At 47.4% G+C, this 18,425-nt stretch overlaps 2 protein-coding genes across 5 annotated transcripts in view; one reads left to right on the top strand and one right to left on the bottom strand.

Moving 5' to 3' along the window:
- Nucleotides 1-4,368, top strand: part of MAP7D3 (MAP7 domain containing 3) — a 39,970-nt gene extending 35,602 nt beyond the window's left edge. The window contains exon 20 of the mRNA XM_009642839.2: nucleotides 520-4,368. Within this exon, the coding sequence (XP_009641134.1) occupies nucleotides 520-829 (310 nt within the window). The 3' untranslated portion in view covers nucleotides 830-4,368. The remainder of the gene's footprint in view (nucleotides 1-519) is intronic.
- Nucleotides 4,369-4,463: 95 nt separating this feature from the next.
- Nucleotides 4,464-18,425, bottom strand: part of FHL1 (four and a half LIM domains 1) — a 33,156-nt gene continuing 19,194 nt past the window's right edge. For 2 of the 4 annotated variants that reach the window (XM_035898475.1, XM_035898469.1), the window contains exons 2-6: nucleotides 8,776-8,957; nucleotides 7,564-7,741; nucleotides 6,911-7,080; nucleotides 6,186-6,372; nucleotides 4,464-5,467 (exon numbers count right to left, since the gene is read on the bottom strand). In XM_035898475.1, coding sequence (XP_035754368.1) covers nucleotides 5,310-5,467; nucleotides 6,186-6,372; nucleotides 6,911-7,080; nucleotides 7,564-7,741; nucleotides 8,776-8,931 — 849 coding nt within the window. In that variant the 5' untranslated portion in view covers nucleotides 8,932-8,957 and the 3' untranslated portion in view covers nucleotides 4,464-5,309. Of the gene's footprint in view, nucleotides 5,468-6,185; nucleotides 6,373-6,910; nucleotides 7,081-7,563; nucleotides 7,742-8,775; nucleotides 8,958-16,670; nucleotides 16,709-18,425 lie in introns of those variants that run through there. The other 2 variants (XM_009643225.2, XM_009643233.2) reach the window with 2 other exon arrangements.

The following is an 18,425-nucleotide window of genomic DNA, read 5'->3' as shown; positions in this document are numbered from 1 at the left end:
TTTTTTTTTTTTTTTTTTTTTTTTTTGAAGTGACGATAAATTAATCTCATTCCTCCAATGATGGAATATAAAGACATTTTCATGATCTTCTTAAGAATGAATGAAAATTGATAACTCTGATTTGGGTTTAGATTTTGAATCTGTTTTAAATATTGCTAGTCTTCTGAGGCTCAGTTTTGTGTTTAAAAAGTCCCAACTGGAGAGAAAAGGAAAAATGCATGCTACTAAAATAGGGGTTTAATGTTGCAGGGCTTTAAACTTGTTGCTTTCTCTGGAGCCAGGCCTTACCTGAGAGCTATTAGTATAGTAAGAAGTGGCTATACATTGGTGAGTTGTTCTTCCCCATTGGCTGTTGGAGAGGAGATCCCGCGTGGCAGTTGGAGGAGCTCGTCCGGGAATGTTCTTCAGGATATTCAGTGCTTTGCAAAGAATGCAGACTGCTAATTGCCTGGCCTGTAATCAGTCTAAAGGTTAAGCATGCAGAAATTGTAATACAAGTATCCATTGCTTTTTTTCTAGCCATCCTGCAAAAGAAATGGTTATCAATGACTCAGTGAAGTTGGGTGTTAACGAAGCTGATCAGACAATTGGACTTATTCAGAATCTTAATGGAAAATCTGGTTCGTGGACTTTTGAGGAGTTTATTGACGTTGGAGTACATTCCAAGTCAACCAAACTGAGCTCGGACAGCATCTCTGCTGGTAACTGTAATCAAAACTTGAATGATGCTGCTACAATACCTTCTAGTCCCAAATTGGCTTTTGAGGAAGATGGTGCAGTGAATTCTTTGACCAAACCTATAGATGCTTCATCAGGTAATCCAAGCTGATTTCCCCCGTCTCTTCCTCTGGCTAGGTAATTAACTTCCCTGCATTTTACTCTCCTTGCCTTAACTACAGCTTCTTATTTCCAAGGCACTTTCTCCGATGTGTAGACCGGAGGGAAAGCTCTTTCTTTAGTGCTTGTAACTTGCATTCTGTCAAAAGGAGTCACCAACTGATGCCTTTTTAGGGACTTGCTCTAGACAGCAGTTCAGGCCAACGCTAAGGCTCTTCCAAAGACACAGCTGAGCCCCTGTGAAGCTCCTGTATCTCCTACCAGCACTCAAGCCCATCTGTTGTCTTTTAAGCTGCTTCTAAGATACCTTAATTGGCACATCTTACTTTTGAAGATACTAACAGTTTAAAAGGTGTCTGATGTAACGCTGCAGACAAGACCTTTCCACTCCTAGGCATGTTCTGTAACTTTCTGATGCTGACCTGCATGGTCTTACAAGGTCTCTTCAGGCTCTGGCAAGGTATTAGCTGTCCTCTCTACTTACTGTAGAATAGTCTTCCACTTCATTGAGGGGGGGTAACGCCAATCTTAAATTCCACAGACAGTTGTGTTACATTTTGGGAGGAGTAATAAAGCTGCGATACTCTGAATTTTCTGAAGGAAGCAGGGCTGCATCTGAAGCCACATGTACTTGAGAAGCCAAACCCTGGTGCAGTACAGCCTAGCATGTCAGAGAGGCTTCACTAAGCTAGGCTTCACTTAGTTTAGTAAGACTAAACTTCTCTGGTGTTGGAGCTAAACCCCAAATGGACATACTCACAGCAGGAGATCTCTTTCCATGAGAGAAATGACTGTGTGAACAGTTGAAATGAATGCTAGTGGAAAAACCAAGACTTGCTATCCACGTTTTCTTTAAGTGATGTGTAGCACTTTTTTTGATTAAAGTGTAGCACTTTTCTAGACTGAACTGTTTCCTGAGTCTCCTCTGTCACTCTGCGTCTTGCGAATTTTAGTCCCACGAACATAGCATTGTTGAGACTTTCCTCAAGGCCACGACTAACTGGGCCACGGGAATAGACTGACTTAGTGTGATACTGCTGTTCACATTTTGTTCTGATCAAAGTCATTAACTTTTTAGTGAAGAAAGCGTTGCCTTTCAATTTTGAACTTGAAAATGTTTAGGCATAATATGGCTTAAGAATTATGTATATAACTTTGAAAAATAGTATTTTTATACATTAAAAAAAAAAAAAAAGCTACTGCGCTGATTTTGGACCGTAAGTAACCACGTGGTTCTGTGCTCGCTCCCTGGCTGTAGACTCTGACTGTGATGATAGGCGTTATGTGGCATACACACAGCTATGATGGTTAAATGTTTTCTTCTCTTTGCTCTTTGGACAGAACTGTGAACACTGGAGACCTGGAAATAATCTGATTGCACTTCAGTAATCCAGTGTTTTATCAAGTACCGAAGGCCTTGTTTTGAAAAGCTGCTTGTTTACCTTTATCCACCTTCAAGTTTGCAAAAAACAAAAAACACCAGGGAAGGGATGACAAACTTCTAGATTTGCACCTTGAAACATTTCAGGGAAACTATTGTGCTGATGTTCCGTTTCTATTTGTTTAGCTAATTGTTAGGTCAGATTTCCTTGTTTAAATATCACTTGTTTCCCTTTTACAGACTTTACAGCAACCCGAGTCTTTTTTTTATTTTCATATCCATATCATGTACAGCAACGTGCCACTGGAGGCTCCCCAGTTAGCTACTGGCCAGATTTTGCATATTCCTAAAATGGCACTTGATGAAATCAAAGGCTCATTCAGTGCGTGTTAAAGCTGAGCTCCATTTGTAATGGTCTAGAAAAATGCTGTTACTTGTTGGGTCACTTGCTATTTAAAAATGCAAAATTGAGTATCTTCAGTTTTGAATGGAGAAGAAAAATTTCTTGTTTTCTACCGTGAAAACATTGGCAGTTTCAGAATGCAGTATTGTACCATCACTAATATGTTTTAATCTGTTGGAAAACATCAAAACATTTTACAGCATATGCACTAATATATTATAAAAATGTTGAGTACCTAGATATGTCTGTCATAGTGCAGTTTAACATGTCATGCTTTTAAAAATGTTTTCCTTTTGAATTACTTATTTAAGTTTATCTACACTCGTGGAAGTATTATTTTATTGTGTACATAACAGTATTAGACCACTGAAGTCACGTTTTGTTCATGTTAATTATTCTAAGTGTTCCTGTCCTAGCTTTGTAACAGTGGCTGCAAGCTGCATATGTATTTCCCTTCCCCTGAAGTCTGCATTAAGTAATCTATTTAACCTAAACTTGCCTGCTTTTTACAGCATGAAGAGATTAACTAAGCATCTTCTGAAAATTGCTACTAAAAGTAATAATGCAGTCTTGTTCTTTTGTCTCCTGTAACAGATATACTGGATAAGTGATTACTGTAAAGGGTAGCTGTCTCAAATCCTGCTATAAACCATTGGCTGATACTGCAATTCAAATGAATCATCCAAATGGCAGCTGTGTTTTCAGTGGTTAAATGCAAATGGTTTTGCTGGAACTAAATGTGTTCTTTCCTCGACATTGCAGTTGCGGTAGGAACCCCTCAGCCGTCTTACTCTCGCTGTCTGCTATTCAGAATACAGTAGAACTGTTTTAGACTTTAGAGCAGTGCCTTAGGTAAAACGAAAAATGTATTTTTGTATGATAGCTGTTTCATTCCGGCAGAGACAATCATTCTAACAAAAAAGATGCTGATATTTTTTTTCTGTGCTGATATTATTTGTTGAATGGTCTGTTACAGCTCTGTGTAAATATGTGCGCGCTGTTAAATAAACTTTGCAGTTGAACAACGCTTTATTTCTGTAATGCCAAACATTGCCTTACTAGGAGTCTCCAACCCCTTGCCATGCTGACCTGCCTTGAGATGCACTCTGGTCCTGCTCTAACCACTGCAGATTCCCAAAGCCAGCAGCCTCTTCGGCATTGCGCTTGTGTGGTTGGGAAGGTATTTGTACTAACACCTTCAGATCTTGCCGTGTTTGTACATTCCAATGACGCGTTTGTAACTGTTGAATCCTTTAATTTGCTTTTCACTGTAAGTCTTTGCTTTTTACTTGTAGCACCAGCATCTTTATGTTCTAACAGTGAGTCTAACGGTGCTCCATGGCCACACGGGAGCAGGGACCATCAGGAATACAGTAGGATGCTGCCTTTTGTTTTTCTCATGAGGGTTCTTTGTTTCTGGTAGGTGCTTGTGAAGTGAAGGGAAGGACTGAAAGGGAAGGACTAGAGCAGCACCCGATTGATAAATATTTCTGCTTGGTATCAACCACTGCTGTGAAAAAACCCCTTAAACCAGCATTCAGGTTGCTGAAGGGTAGTAGTAGATCTGTGTATGGATGGTGGCTGTACATATGTTCTCAAAGGGCTTTTTCACACAGGCTGTTCTTGGCAGATGGTTCAGTGTCAATTATACATTAAAAAAATTAATTAGTTTATGGAAATTGTTGCTTTGGTCCTCAGATATTTAAAGGTGCTATGGCAGAACAGCTGACTCTTTACTTAGCCAGTATCAATGTATCAGACTTGATTTCGGTAGCTCAGACAGAAGAGGTGTCAATCGTGTAAGATGGCAAAATGAAAAAAACAATTTTCCAGACTGTAGGACTCCAAGCAGGCACTAGTCTCAGTTTTATTAAATCATAAAACATACACTGACATGATAGGAGAGCTATCGTTGTCTGAGCTATTTTTTAAAGGCACTTCTAAATGCATGTGCATTTTGTTGTAGTTGAAAGAATTACTTCTTGTTAATGGATTAATGATTGTATTTAGACAGCCCCATTTAAACAATGATGTAAAAAAAGCCGATGAGCAAAACTTTTGGGCAAACCATGCGGAAATCAAGACTAAAATAAGTTTATGGAAACTTAACTAAAGCTAAATCGTACTGCCAAAACTTTGTTATATGTAAGATGAAGCCATTCCATACACTTGCTGCAATTTGGCATGGTAGGGTAAGCTAAGGTATTTATTATTGTGTTGCTATTAGTGGTGTGGTGGATGTAAGGTACTTGTAAAAGCATAATAACAGATCCCTCTGATCCCGCGTGCAATCTTTGCGTCTCTGCTTCTGAGGTGCATGCCTTGTCAAACCTACTTCATTTAAGTGCCAAGCTTAAACGTATACCAGACAAATTTAAAACTAGCTTTGTTTTAGTTTAAGCCACACGCAGATTATGTAGTATGTGGATCTCTAATGATTAACTCTGACGGCCTTTCAGGCCTTTACGCTAAGAGTTACTTGGAAGCGAAGTTAGATTTTTGCAACGCTACATGCTTTTGTACTGCAGGAGCTTCAAAAGTCAAACCCAGTATACTGAGGCTACTTCAATTTTTATACTAAAATGGAAAAAGTTAAAATTCTTAACATGCAAAAACCTGCTCCTTTACCAGGACTGTTTTGGAAAGCAGGGCTCTAAGATCCATTTTACAGCAGTTGCTGTCTGCTCCTTACAGTCGTTTGGGACACTCAGCACAGTAAATTTTTCCATTATGGCAAACAAAGCGCTTGTTGGCCAGACCACGGGCACACTTTGTGCATTTGAAACAATAATCGTGCCAGGATTCGTCTTCGTAGTTAACCACACTGGTTCCTCTTCCAAATCCTGCTAGGAGAGAAAACAATTATAGGACGGCGATAGTAGCTTTTCCCTTGGCTGGGTTAGCCCACCAAAGAGCAGATCCCATCCCTACTGCCTCCTGTGCTGCTGTCGTCTTGCAGACCACATTCCTATGCCTAAAATACCAGTCAAAATTGCAACTGAGCCACATTGTTTGCTGCTCTGTATTACTGCTCTTAGAGAAACAGGCAGCTTAGCAGAGGCTTGTGTGGCTTGTCTCTGCATAAGCTTTTTCCCTTGGATCCTTCCTCTAGGAAACAGTTAAGCTGAAGGAAAGATCAAGCTGTGGAGCAAGGACAGTCTGGGCTTAAATGCCCTACCTGGTGGTTAATGGGCTCAGACCCATGCTCTGAAATGCAGGATGGAATGCAAGTCCCGTGGGACTGGCACAATAGTGCCCACATTTCAGGGCTGAGCTGAACTGTTACATATGAATTACATCAGAAGTGAAGCAAATGTCACTTTGGGGCAATAAAACAGTGCTCTTTTCTAGCTGTAAGGTTCCCATGCAAAGGGTGAAGAGCTCAGTAACTCCGACTCCATCCAGCAAGAGCGCATGGCTCATGGTTGGATCACATGTAAATTGCTGGGCTTGGGCTACTAGACCTGCGTCTGGTGTTTGCAGCCGCTGAGCCGCGTGTCTTTGGGGATCGCTGTTCTGACTTCAAGCACCCACTGCACTCAAGCTGCATTTAATCCAACATACCTGTAATAGGATTCTTGCAGCCAGCACACTTCTTGGCAACACACTCCTTGTAGCAGTCAACGCAGTAAAACTGATCCTCTACAGCTGTGAAGCGCTTCCCACCCAGTTGCTTCTTGCAGTTGGAGCAAATGAAACACTCTGAATGCCAAGGCTGTTCCTGGTAAGTGAGGCCTCCAGAAGTGATGGGCTAGGAGGCAAAGAGCAGAGATGTGTTTCAGAATCAGTAGGGAGGAAAAGAGGTGATGCGGATGTAGGGTAGGAGGGCTTTGTCATGGAGAGGATCTCTTGAAAGTTTGCATTAAAATTAAATAGTGCAGTGCACTTAAGTTCCTGCATGCCTGGAGCTTTCATAAGTTTGTTATACCTGCCATGACTCTGCAATTCTACACTAATCAGTTGCAAAAGCCATTAAACAGCTATTTCATAAAATACTGTTTCACTGCTTGAATACACAATACTTGCTGGAGAGCTGAAACCATCCCCAAAGCAAGCACAAGGCCGGTGCCCACTTGGTTTCAGCAGAGTTGCCATCAGATGACTCTAACACGCAAGAACTATTAGCTCTCACATTATTATACCACCAGCTGCTTGCACCAGTATCTCAAGGAAAGAATGTCAGCATGGGTACAGCTCCAGCATGATCTGTCTGCTGGTTTACTCCCCTAGCCTCCAAAAGATGTGAGGGCTCGTTCTGGCAGCTGCCTTTGTAAAATGGGAGGACTTACATTCTTGCATTTAGCACAGGTCTTGGCAAACTTATGCTCGTGGCAGGAGACACAGTAGAAGTCATCACCCTTGGGGAAGAAGCTCCCAGATCCAATCACTTGCTTGCACTGGCTGCAAGTGAAACAGTCCTTATGCCATGCCATCTTCTTGTACTCAACATTTTGGTCTCCTACAACAGACAGAAATGACTCGTTAGGTGGGATTTCAGGCTTGTGAGAAACTCCCCACCCTGTGCAACGTAAGATACCTGCCCATACCTATTCAACTGCAACGTGGACAAGGGATGAGCTGTTAATTTCTATATCTGACTTGCCAGGGCCTTCTAGTGTTTCCCAAAATATTTGTCAGGCAGGCGCCTGCACCTGAGAAGAGGACCTTGATTTACAGACCAAAGCTTTTGGTAGAAATGGTTTAAGATTAACTACCAAGGCGACCTATCCACAGAAGGGTTAACTGCAAAGCAGCCTTTCAACACTTGCATAAAATGGACAGGTGAGAGTCAAACAGTCAAAACTTGCACCATTTTGTGGTGCTCCAGCCTTCCACTACACTGCCTGTACCCCTAACTGCAGTCTCCAGGGCTTGATGAGCCTCCATGGTTTTGCCCTGGAGCAGAACCTGGCAGTTGCACCCGTATCACTGGCACCAGTACCTGCAATAATGGGCTTGAAGCAGCCCTTACACCGGGGCGCATCCGCAGTGGCAGTGCAGTTGCTACACCAAACCTTGTTGTTCTCCCTTAGCATGAAGGGCTCGTTGACCAAGGATGTGTAGCACTTGAAACAGCGGAAGCAGCTGTCATGCCAGTAACGGTTCTTGAAATGCAGCTCCTGGAATGAGCAGAAATGGAGTGAGCAATAAGCCCTTCTCTCTTGCTGAGCAGCCCTAAAACCAAGCTACAGCATCATCAGCCTTGGCAGTAAAGAACAGATTTGTCAGTTCCTAAGCATGTCTGCATTTGATGGTTGGAGGTGCAGCTCGTCAGCAAGCAGTTACAGAAGGCCATTTAACCAAACTCGCTGACAGAAGGGGCTTAATTAGAATCATATTTGTTTTGGACTTTCAGGGTAGCAGAAGATGCTTCAAACCAACAGCTTTGCTTCTAAGGTTCTGTCAGCAGGGGCTTCTCTGGTTGTCAAGTTACCTCCAGGTCAGGTGTACATTATTATTGCCATAAAAAAGAAGCAATAAACATTTGACAAACTGACAAAAATCAGACCCTAGGTTTCTGAGGGCTTTGCCCAGAAGATGAGTTTTCTGAATGTCCTACACAGGCTGGATGACCTGCAGTACAATTCAGGACAATTCAGCATTTGCAGCCGTTCGTGCGGCTGAATCTAGGTCCTGAAAGTAGCTCCTGTGCAAAAGCTGGCTCTTTGCCCAAGGAGCACATGGCCCATCAGCCAGAGGCCTCACAAGAGAACTTGTGAGCTTGTTTTCACACAGAAACTCACAAACAGACCAGAGCCAGGAAAACAAATGGGAAGGTTATCATCTGCTTGTCTTCTCATCACCCGTTTAACTGCTCAGCACTCACCTTGGAATCGGCTCCAATGGGGTTTTTCTTCTCAATGCGGGGGGTGGGCACTCCTACACAGGCTGGATGACCTGCAGTACAATTCAGGACAATTCAGCATTTGCAGCCGTTCGTGCGGCTGAATCTAGGTCCTGAAAGTAGCTCCTGTGCAAAAGCTGGCTCTTTGCCCAAGGAGCACATGGCCCATCAGCCAGAGGCCTCACAAGAGAACTTGTGAGCTTGTTTTCACACAGAAACTCACAAACAGACCAGAGCCAGGAAAACAAATGGGAAGGTTATCAGCATCTGCTTGTCTTCTCATCACCCGTTTAACTGCTCAGCACTCACCTTGGAGTCAGCTCCAATGGGTTTCTTGCACTCAATGCAGGTGTTGGCACAGATCTTCTCGAAGCACTTGACACAGCAGTGGCGGCCCTCTTTCTGCACGTACTTCTTCCCATGCAGGGGGTCACGGCAGTAGTGGCAGTCAAAGCGCTCCGACATGGTGCCCACAGTGTAACTGCCAGGCCCTGCAAGAGCAGAGAGGGTGAAGTTAGAGCACCAAAGCCCTGATAACTGCTCCAGTGTCTTCGGTCTGTGCAAATGGGAAGTATCAGGAAGACGGCTCAGCAACGAGCATGTGGTGGTGTCACGCTCCTTGAGGGCTTGTTGGTAGAGAAAGCAGCTTCCGTGCCAGCACTGTTAGGGCAATTTTGCTATCAGACAGCTCAGTGGTTTGTAAAACACGACAGCTCTCTACCAACTGCACTGGCGTTTTCCAGGTGCCTCCAGCTTTGCCTTTAGGGTCTAGGTGAGGCTAATGAAGCATCTTGCTCAGGGAGGCTGGGTGCAGTAGACAACCTGGGTTTGGTCACAGCAATCAATCACAAACTCGTCCATCTGCTAAAGGCAGCAGCTCCGATGTCCCCTCCTAGGTGATGAATTGCCATTAGGACACACAGAGAGAAATACCATGAAGTCTCAGAAGAATGTGGGCTATGGAGTAAGGCCACATGGGGCGACTGCGGGCTGTGCTGCGGGGCTCAGCAGGGGCCACCCTGCCTCCTGGAAGCGCTCTGCTTGCCGCTGCAGTTAACATCAGCAATGCATTAGTAACACAAATATTTTCAGTTCCCTTAATAGCCATCCAAGATACAAATGTTAGATTTCTGCCTACAGAGAGGCAGGATGGGCTCTGGCCAAACACAAAACCACAGCTCTGCCTCCTGGGGTCCAACCCGCTGCGAGCTGGGAGCGCAGTTGCTGGTGAGGACAGCAGAGTCCCACACCAGCCCTTCCCCATCACCTTCTTAAGAAGAAGGATGCTGGACTGCTATGCTCTACATATTTCACGTCAAGCAAGGATAATGATACCTAATCGCTCACCGAGAGCCGCTTAGTTCATCACGGCCGGGCCCAGCGCAGGCCTCGGCAAGGTCCTGGCTGAGCCGCTGCATAATTTGTGCAGAGAAATCGCCGCCAACCACGAGCAGAGCAGAATAGTTTCCATGTTTCCAGGCTAAGCCCGCAGCCAGCTGCAGCCCTCTGAGGCCTTTTGTGCTGGATAGTTGTGCAGCTTCCAGCTGCCTCTTTTCACCAGGCTTTTACACAAGGAAAAAACAAGAAAAGATCTCCCTACATGTTAAGATACTTCTTCAGTTCATGCCGGCAGGGCTCTGCCAAGGCATGATGTTCCCCCACAGCCAGGGAGCCAGCGCATCAGTGGGTGCAGGGGCTCTTGACCGGAGGATTTTCTACTTTGGCCGGAGGTGCACTCGCCTGCTTTCTCCCCAGACACCCACCCCAGCCTGCACGCCCAGTCTCAGCCTCCCGGACCACTTCTGCTAATGGCTCCCTCCATTTCCCTACGCCCTTCCTCAGAGGAAGCCAGCAACGCTCCCGAGAGGGGGCTGCAAAAATTCCAGCAGGGTTACGCACACCCGTGCCGTCCCAGAACCGCAGCTCCATCTCTGTCCCTGCCGCTCATGTCCCCACAGCCCCCGGCACTGCAGAGCCCCGTTTCCCCTACACGGCCAACAACCCGGGACGCAGCCTTGAACTTTCTGCACCATCAGCAACCGGACGGGAGGCGCGGCAGCGGTTTGGCAATGGGGGCTGCCAAGAGGAAATTTAATTATTCTTTTCCTGATAGAGCTGCAGCGCCAGCACGGAGCAAGAAAGGGAGAAGGACTCGGTCAGGCAATATAAATCGCTGCTGCTTCCAGCTGTGAGGTGGGGGAAACCATTGGCACCTCCATCACGTAGCCTCACCTTGGGCCACCCCGCCAAGCCCAGGAGTTTAGGGGCTGCTTTGCTGCCTGCTCCTGACAGAGCTCAGCAGCACAACAGCCGCTCATTCCAGCCATGCTGCTCCAAGACCCAGCACAACGCCTTTATAAACTGAAACAGGGCTTGGGGGGTTTGGGGTGTAGGGTGGGTACAGCGTTCCTGGCAGTGCCCTCATGGCCAGGGAGGACCAGCGGGAGGATGCTGCACAGTCAGGAGTGCTGTGTTGTTACGGCGTGAGGACCTGTTTACACAGCTTTTTCTTGGACACTTGCCCACCCCAGTAATTCTAGATGTACCATCAGCTGCGTAACCCAACCTCTCAGCATGAGAAATCCCTGCGCTGGCATGGGAGCCCCCGGCGTTGCCGCCTTTGTGAGGAGCGGGGCTTTGCAGCAGAGGCACCAGTGCAAGCGCACCTCGCCAGACGAGCACACACCAAACCCAGCAGGTCCTGACCAGGGCACAGCCCTGCCCGGCAAGCCCAGGCGCCGCAGCAAGAAGTGAGGGTGGCTGCTGCCTTCGCCACCTCCTTTGCCAACCCAATTTTTTTTTTCTTTGAGAGTAACGTGCTGTTGGCAGCACACCACAAGCAGCCCAGGCACAGCCAGGTGCAAAGCCCGGGGAGGTGCCTGCCTGCAAATGAACGTTTTGCCATTATTTCGGAGCTCTTCTTCTGCCTCATCTCTGGGCTCAAGAAGCTGCTGGACGGGCAGTGGAAGATGCTGGGGCAGAAGATAGGACTCACACTGTTCCTTTGCAGGTTTTAAAATCTGAGCGTCATCTCACTGTCTCCTCTTTGTCACCCTTTCAATAACATCAGGCCCAAACAAGTCGGAGCATTTCTCTTCCAGAAAGCAGGACAGATAGTCCTGGAGAGGAGCATCGCACTGGGAGGCTGCAGCAGAGGTGGGGACTGGGTTCGCACCCTTCTCCTTCCCCTAAAACTTAACGGAAGCATGCCGGAGGCCGAGCTGGCAGGAATTGCACTCTATGGGGACAGAGGTCTGGAAATGTCGCCTTGCCAAGGTCAGGAGACGGCCATGTCCTGCTGACTACACCAAGGGTTGTGTTTGCACCGGTTCAAGTAAACGAAACAAATAAACAGCTGGGAAACATGGAAACTATGTGAGCCACGGCCAGCTCTGCAGAGCTTTATCAAGCAACCGAGTTTAATTTAGAAGAAATGTAATTGCACTGAGTCCAGGGCAAATGGTATCGAAACGTTCCTGATCTCAGGTTTAGGGTTGCTTTCAACCAGAACACATAATCGTGAACATATGGCTCAGGGAGTAACATAATCCTGTGGTCCCATGTAACGCATCGTGTGCTAACGTGAGAGACACATTTATCACAGCAGCTTTGGAGCTCCACAGCCAATTAACACTGGGCCTGGAGCTGGGCTGTACATGCAGACATGCCAGCTTCTGCCTACCTTGTGCCATCTCATGAACCAAAAAGCCCTTCTCATGCATAGGCCGGGGCATGAATTTGCTTCCAGCTTTTCTGGGAGCTTTCTGCCCTCAGCAATATCATTGCTGAGCCAGACCTGGGAAAGGTAACTCTATCCCCTTGCCTGCAATGAAGATGCACTGACCACATTGTCCCAGCAAACGTGCTGGCTGCTCACGGTCTCTGCTCACCCGTGGGATGATGAGAGCCCACATCAGCCAGACCATCTCCTACAACCCTTCCATGGCAGTAGCCCACCCTGGGCACGAAAGCCCCAAAAGCAGCCGGCAGCGGCTGTGCTGGGACCACCTGGTCATTTTCCCCAGAGTGGAGCAAATGTCCATGGAGACTTAAGAGCCCTGCTGCCCTGGGGAAAAAGTATTTAGTATCCTACCGCTGCTCCCCTAAGCGGTCCTGTCCCCTCTCACAGAAGGCAGACAGAACAGATATTTGTTGTGCTCTGAAAAAAAATAAAGACAATCTGGTTAGCAGCAGATGATGGTTTTGGAGATGTTTATCTCCTTGATAACCTGTTCACCCTCCAGCTGCACCATGTACCCACAGCTTAACTTCCCAGAGCTTCCAGGTATATAACCCTGGCCTGTCTTTGCTGTCTGGAAAATAGGCAAGTCAGAAAACTAAGGACACAGTGGAAGCACGAACCCTCCCCGCCCTGCTTTGCGGCCTTTATTTTAGTGCACGCTGCGTAGCTTCCCTGTGCAAGCTGTGCAGCAGCTGTTGAGCGCGTGGTCGGGGTTCACACCAGTGGCATAACCGTGCTACAGCAATGCAAAACCGGGTGCTCAGGGTAAGCACTCATCAAACAAACCACTAAAACCCTAAGTGCTGTACCTTTGTGCTTCATTTCACAGTGGTGTGCTTAAAAGGACAGCAGTACATACAGGTGTTTTAGCTTGGAAGTTGTTTGAACACAGTTTCTTTGGCTGTACGTTTACAACAGACTGCAGTGTGTCTGACAGCCTGGTCAAGTGTCTCCTGTTTAACCCCGGGAGAATCACATACCCCGAGGACACACACGGATCCAAACCCGGCTCTGGGGCCACAGAAGGGGACTGAGAAGACAGAGGAAAAGCATGGACAGACTGGAACTATTCTCTGGCCTCTGACGTCCATGGGCAGAGAATGTTCTACTGGAGAAAAGCAGGTGAGAAGAGAGAGCTCAGGCTGCCGGGGAGAGGTGTAAGTGCAGTACATGCCCACCCTTCAATAGCCTAGAGGACCCTCAATAAAAATCAGAGCTCAAGAAAAATCCAGCAATACTTCCAGAAACTAACCCCCCTTTAAGCAAGGTGTCCCTCTCCCACTAACCCTGGCAGACCCTGGCAGGGTGCTGTCTAAATGTAGCTCCCTGATGGATTTGGCTACAACTGGAGGGCGGCTGGCCAGACCAGTGGCCTTCTCGAGTATCAGGGTGTTTGGCATGAAGACCCACTGGAATGCAACCCTAACATTTACCTGACCACAGAGGTGCCAGTTAGCCGCTTGTCCCCAAAGAGCATCTGCTGCTTTTCAAAAGCAGCCCCTCAGCCCTTGGGACAACCATGCCTTCCATCTTTCAAATAAAGATCTCAAATGTTTGGGCTCTGCCAGCTTCCGTGCACCTCAAGTCATGCTGACACCACGTGGAGCAGCCACCCAGCTGCCCCAGCTAGTGGTCACGATCAGGGCTATGTCTGCACCCTGCAGCATCACAAGCTTTAGGATGGAAAAGAAGTGTCACCCCACAAAAGCTATTGCATTAACACAACCCCACGCCTCTCCTGTCGGTTCCTGTCACCCATGGCCTCTGGGCTGGTTCCTCCCAGTTCAGGCGACCTCAACGCAGCCCCACTGTGGTTTGCACAACAAATGAAACCGAAGCACTCTGCAGAGGGAGCTGAGGCATAGCTGATAAGCAAAGCACTTAGCACAGGATATGTGTTAACGTCTCTGGGGAATATGTTTAAATGTGATAAACCACTAAGGAAGAACTTGAAGTGTGGTCTCTAAAAACAACCAGGGAAACTATACTTAAAGCTTACAGACTATTCTGCCTCTTAGGAAAGAAGATGTTAACCCTCTGCCCTACGCACAGCTGAATACTCTACAGCAATATGAAAGAAAAAGAGCAATTGCTTTTTGACTCTTCCATGAGTTTTGTTTTTCTCAGCAGACTGAGTACACTCAGCCCCCGTGCCGGCAGGCATTGGCTACACCTGCCTATTTCAGCTCAGAACCTGGCATCCCCTGGTCTGTCACCTGAGTTACTATTCTCAGCCTTTCTCTATGCAATGTCGCGTGGTTTGCTATAAATACCAGGGAATACCCTTAAAAGAAGGGTCCCGTTAATCTGAAATGCAAAGCGACGTTCAGGACTGCACCTCAAGGTCACCAGCACGCTGCCCTGGACAACAAGGAAAGAAAGAAATCACTTGCAGGTCATTTTTGCTGGGAGGGCTGGCAGTAACAAGTAGAGAGCTGTGCTCTCCCATTGCCAGGCTGGAGCACGTGCAAGTCTCATACTCTCTAATTCAAAAATTAGTCTGTTGATAAAATGGAAGCTGCTTTATTTAGAACAAGAACGGCTCCAAGTTCCTCAGGCAGTTGCCAAAAACATTCCCTACGGTCCTATTGCCACCATGTCTGAGCACATCACAGTCATTATTAAATCTTCACAGTTCCCCAGGGAAGTAGAGACGTGCTATTAAAAAACACACTGCTCCAGCCCTTCAAACACTTCCCCCAGGGCTTACTTTTGCACTTAATACTGAGCTCAGCTAAGGCTAATAAGGCTCCCAGCATGCAAAGCACCACTGCCTAGGGTAAGTCTGAGCACTTAGGCAGAGTTTAAGCAGTGAAGTTCAAACCTTTCAAAACAAACCAAATCAGCTAAGGCAAAAAAAAGTCCTGTTCAGTCGCTAACTCACTCTGTGGCTGCCTTAAGCTTGACCTCTGAGACTCCTCAATTATGTTCCAAATTGTGCATGGATCTGCCTCCACCTCAGTAGCTGGATGCCCTTCTCATGCCCAGGTGCCCCCAAAAGCCAGATGTGGGGCTTTCTCCTGCTGTGGAGGATTCACCTCCCCGGGCCAGGCACTGCGGTACCCCACTGCAGCTGTCCCGGGGAGCTCTGCATCCCTGCGGGGTGCAGGAATGGATGCTGCACTATAACTCATTGGTGGCAGCACCCCAACCACAGTATCTGCTCAGAAGACACCTCAGCATTTCATATTGCAGCACAACATCAAATCCACAGGTCCTTGCCCCAGAGAACACCTTCCTGAGAAAGATGAGAAAGAAAAGAAAGATGTAGCTGGGAGTATAATGGAAGGATGCTACAGCATCAGTCGGTCTCGTGGGCTGAAGTTAAAAAATAAATGTCTTCTTGCATTTTATTGAGTGGATTGCTCTTTTAAACACCTTTGAGATGTTTAATAATGATACCCCAGAAGTCAGATTTTACTCAGAAAGGTACCTTGCATGATATCTATCTGCATCACACAAGCAAATCCTAAATAGTTACATGCCATGCAAGAAGCCTCATGCTCGTGCCTTGTTCTGGGAGACTGAGCATGAAGTTGAACAGCATGTTGTGACTTTCCTTCCCAGTTTTGGAGAGGCTCTATGTTCCTAAGAGTCTCATGAGCACCACTGACCCCAGGCTCCTGGTGTGTGCCAGCTCAGTTTGATGCCCACAGGAGCTGCACCTCTTGTCCACCCCTTGGGCTATGTCTCAGGAGATGCAATGGTCCTGCCACTGCACATTGTGATTTAGGGCTATAAACACGTGCTGGACACAAACAAACATGGTTAGCTTCTAAGAACTGGATAAGCTTTTAAAAATCCCAATGAGCATTCAATTGCCTGTAATGGGAGGGCTCAAGGAGATTAGTTACGCATGGGAAAACACAACACATCTGCGTGCCATGGGGGACATGCAAAAAACACTCTTAAGACACCTCTCAGTGTTAACAAGAAGGAAAAATTAACGTTTTCCTATTACTGTCGAGGGTCAGCCTGTTTGATCTACAAGACAAACAGAGAGAAGAAGGAATAACCACAAACCTCCCACCAGAGCAGAGCAAATCACCTGGGCTTACACGCTCCCCTCTGCTGTGGGTTTCCCCTGCTCACGGCAATAACTGCCACAGCAAGCTTGCTGCAAGGAGGACCATCATCCCCCATTTTCACCTAGGCTTCCTCAGGTAATAGCTGAGCCCCAGCCTTCCCACAGCAGCAGATACAGAAGCGCTTATCATCCAATGCATTTTACAAAATAGATGAGGTCACCACCACCACCGCACTCCCAGCACCAGTCCCCCACACTGGTTATAAGCCCGTTTGCCATCATTAGTTATAGCTGCAGATTGCTGAGGCTTAAGATGGCATTCAAAGGAGTTATTCTGCTGGTGAAGGAGCATGTTAGCAAAACCTTCCTCCCCATTTAGCAGGCATTGCACACACAGGGCTTCTCCCACAACACCCGGCAGCACGTCCGCTTTACCTGTGTGCCTGTGGAAAGCCATGATTAGCAGCCCAAAGTCACCCGCAGCCCCTTAGGTAACAGAGTTCACAGTCTCTTGGCTGATTAGGAGCTGCCCCGTTTGATAACATACATTTAAACGGAGGCTATTAATATGGACGGGACTCCTACCAGATGTCCACTCCCCTCCCCAGAGATCACAACCTTAATCCCCCTTGAAAATTCTTACCATTTTAGGTGATCCGAGGGAGAAGAATAGGATCCAGAGACCTCTAGGTCTCTGTAGGCAACATGTAAATACCTGCCCAGCTACTCAGCACCCAAATTAGTCCCAAAGGCAGAGTGTGTCTCAGGAACTTGACCCTATGCTAGTACTATTTGGCCTTGGCTTTAGAGCTAGATTGTGTCTCATAAGAGTCCTGAGCTAAATTACAGACCCGACATTAATTCTGTGCTGCCGTTGCTGAAGGAAAGAGGTGGATCGCAGCCCCACAAGGGCTGGAGGGGTTACAGTCCCAGAAACCAGCAAGGGGCTGTCCCCTGGCTGTAGGGCCCAGAAAGGACATGGATTGTACCCCTGGGGACTCAGCTGAGAGTCCACAGAAATACCAGAGTGTTCATGGGTGGGTTAGACTTGCTTTCAACACGAAGGTCATGCTGAGGTTTTACTGCCAGTAAAACTGCCATACCTGGTCCTCCTCCAGCTTTTACCCTAAGGAAGTTCAAATCATGAACCATCCAAAGTGAGCAAGTCCGTGAAGAGCAGCGCTTAGTAAGCCGGGTTTCATAATTACAGAGCTTCTCTAGCATCTAACACTATGGCTGGGCTCATTCCCCTACACGTGGCTTAGAGGGGGCACTGCCTGGTGTCTCTGTCCTCTTTACTCAAGCGTCCACAAAGCTCACTGGAAGACCCCGGCTCAGTGGCTGAGCCATGACAGGGAGTGGATGGAGCTCTGGTTGAGGGCTTGCTCCCACGGGGCCACGCAGGCTGCGACAGCTCCATGGCCGCGCGCTCGCTCTGGGTTATGCAATTGGCGTCGGCGGCGCACGCTTGGGGCCGGGGGCCAGGGACGCCCAGCTGCTAATCCCGCCTTGACACTGACTCACCGCATGGCCGTGGGAAAGTCAGTTAACCTCCCTGACAGCCGCTGGGAAGAGCCAATGTTTATCATTCCTTCCACGGAGCCCATCATGGTGGTGTCTGGCCTCTGAACAGCAATCGGCATCTTCAGCCGGAGTAGCCCTGCTACAGCCAGGAACCTGGAACATCTCCGCTTCCCACTCACGGAGGTCCCAAGAGCTCCTTGAATGCACACACATGGCATGACACGCATAGCCTCCAGTCCCAGCACCGGGCTCGATGACTCCCTGGGCTTTTGCGCCCAGGGAGCACATGTTGCAAGGTCAGCATCTCACCAGCATCCCAACATCTCCAAGTTTCCAACGTGGCCTGGAAAAGGCCACACTTGACAGCATGCCGTCCCAAAAGAGCACAGCATGGATCCACTTGCATAGCAGATTGAGGCTGGGAAACATGCTAAAATACTCGCACTCTGAAACACTTTGGCTAGGAAAAACCTAATGTTATTCTGCCCCAGCTCATCTATAAACTCAAGCAAATTGTTTGCATAATTCAGATGGTAACAGGAACCCTAACAACTGGTATTTTCCTGTGCTAATCTTGCTGCGCGCAGTGTAATATTTACAGACATGAGTTCATTTTTGGCAATGCCTGCAGAGCTTGCACCATTAACCATTCTCATTCCTTTCTAG

Source organism: Egretta garzetta, unplaced genomic scaffold (assembly GCF_000687185.1).
Source record: "Egretta garzetta isolate BGI_Z169 unplaced genomic scaffold, ASM68718v1 scaffold220, whole genome shotgun sequence".
In the NCBI taxonomy this organism is placed as follows: domain Eukaryota; kingdom Metazoa; phylum Chordata; class Aves; order Pelecaniformes; family Ardeidae; genus Egretta; species Egretta garzetta.
This window is presented reverse-complemented; position numbering and strand designations above follow the sequence as displayed.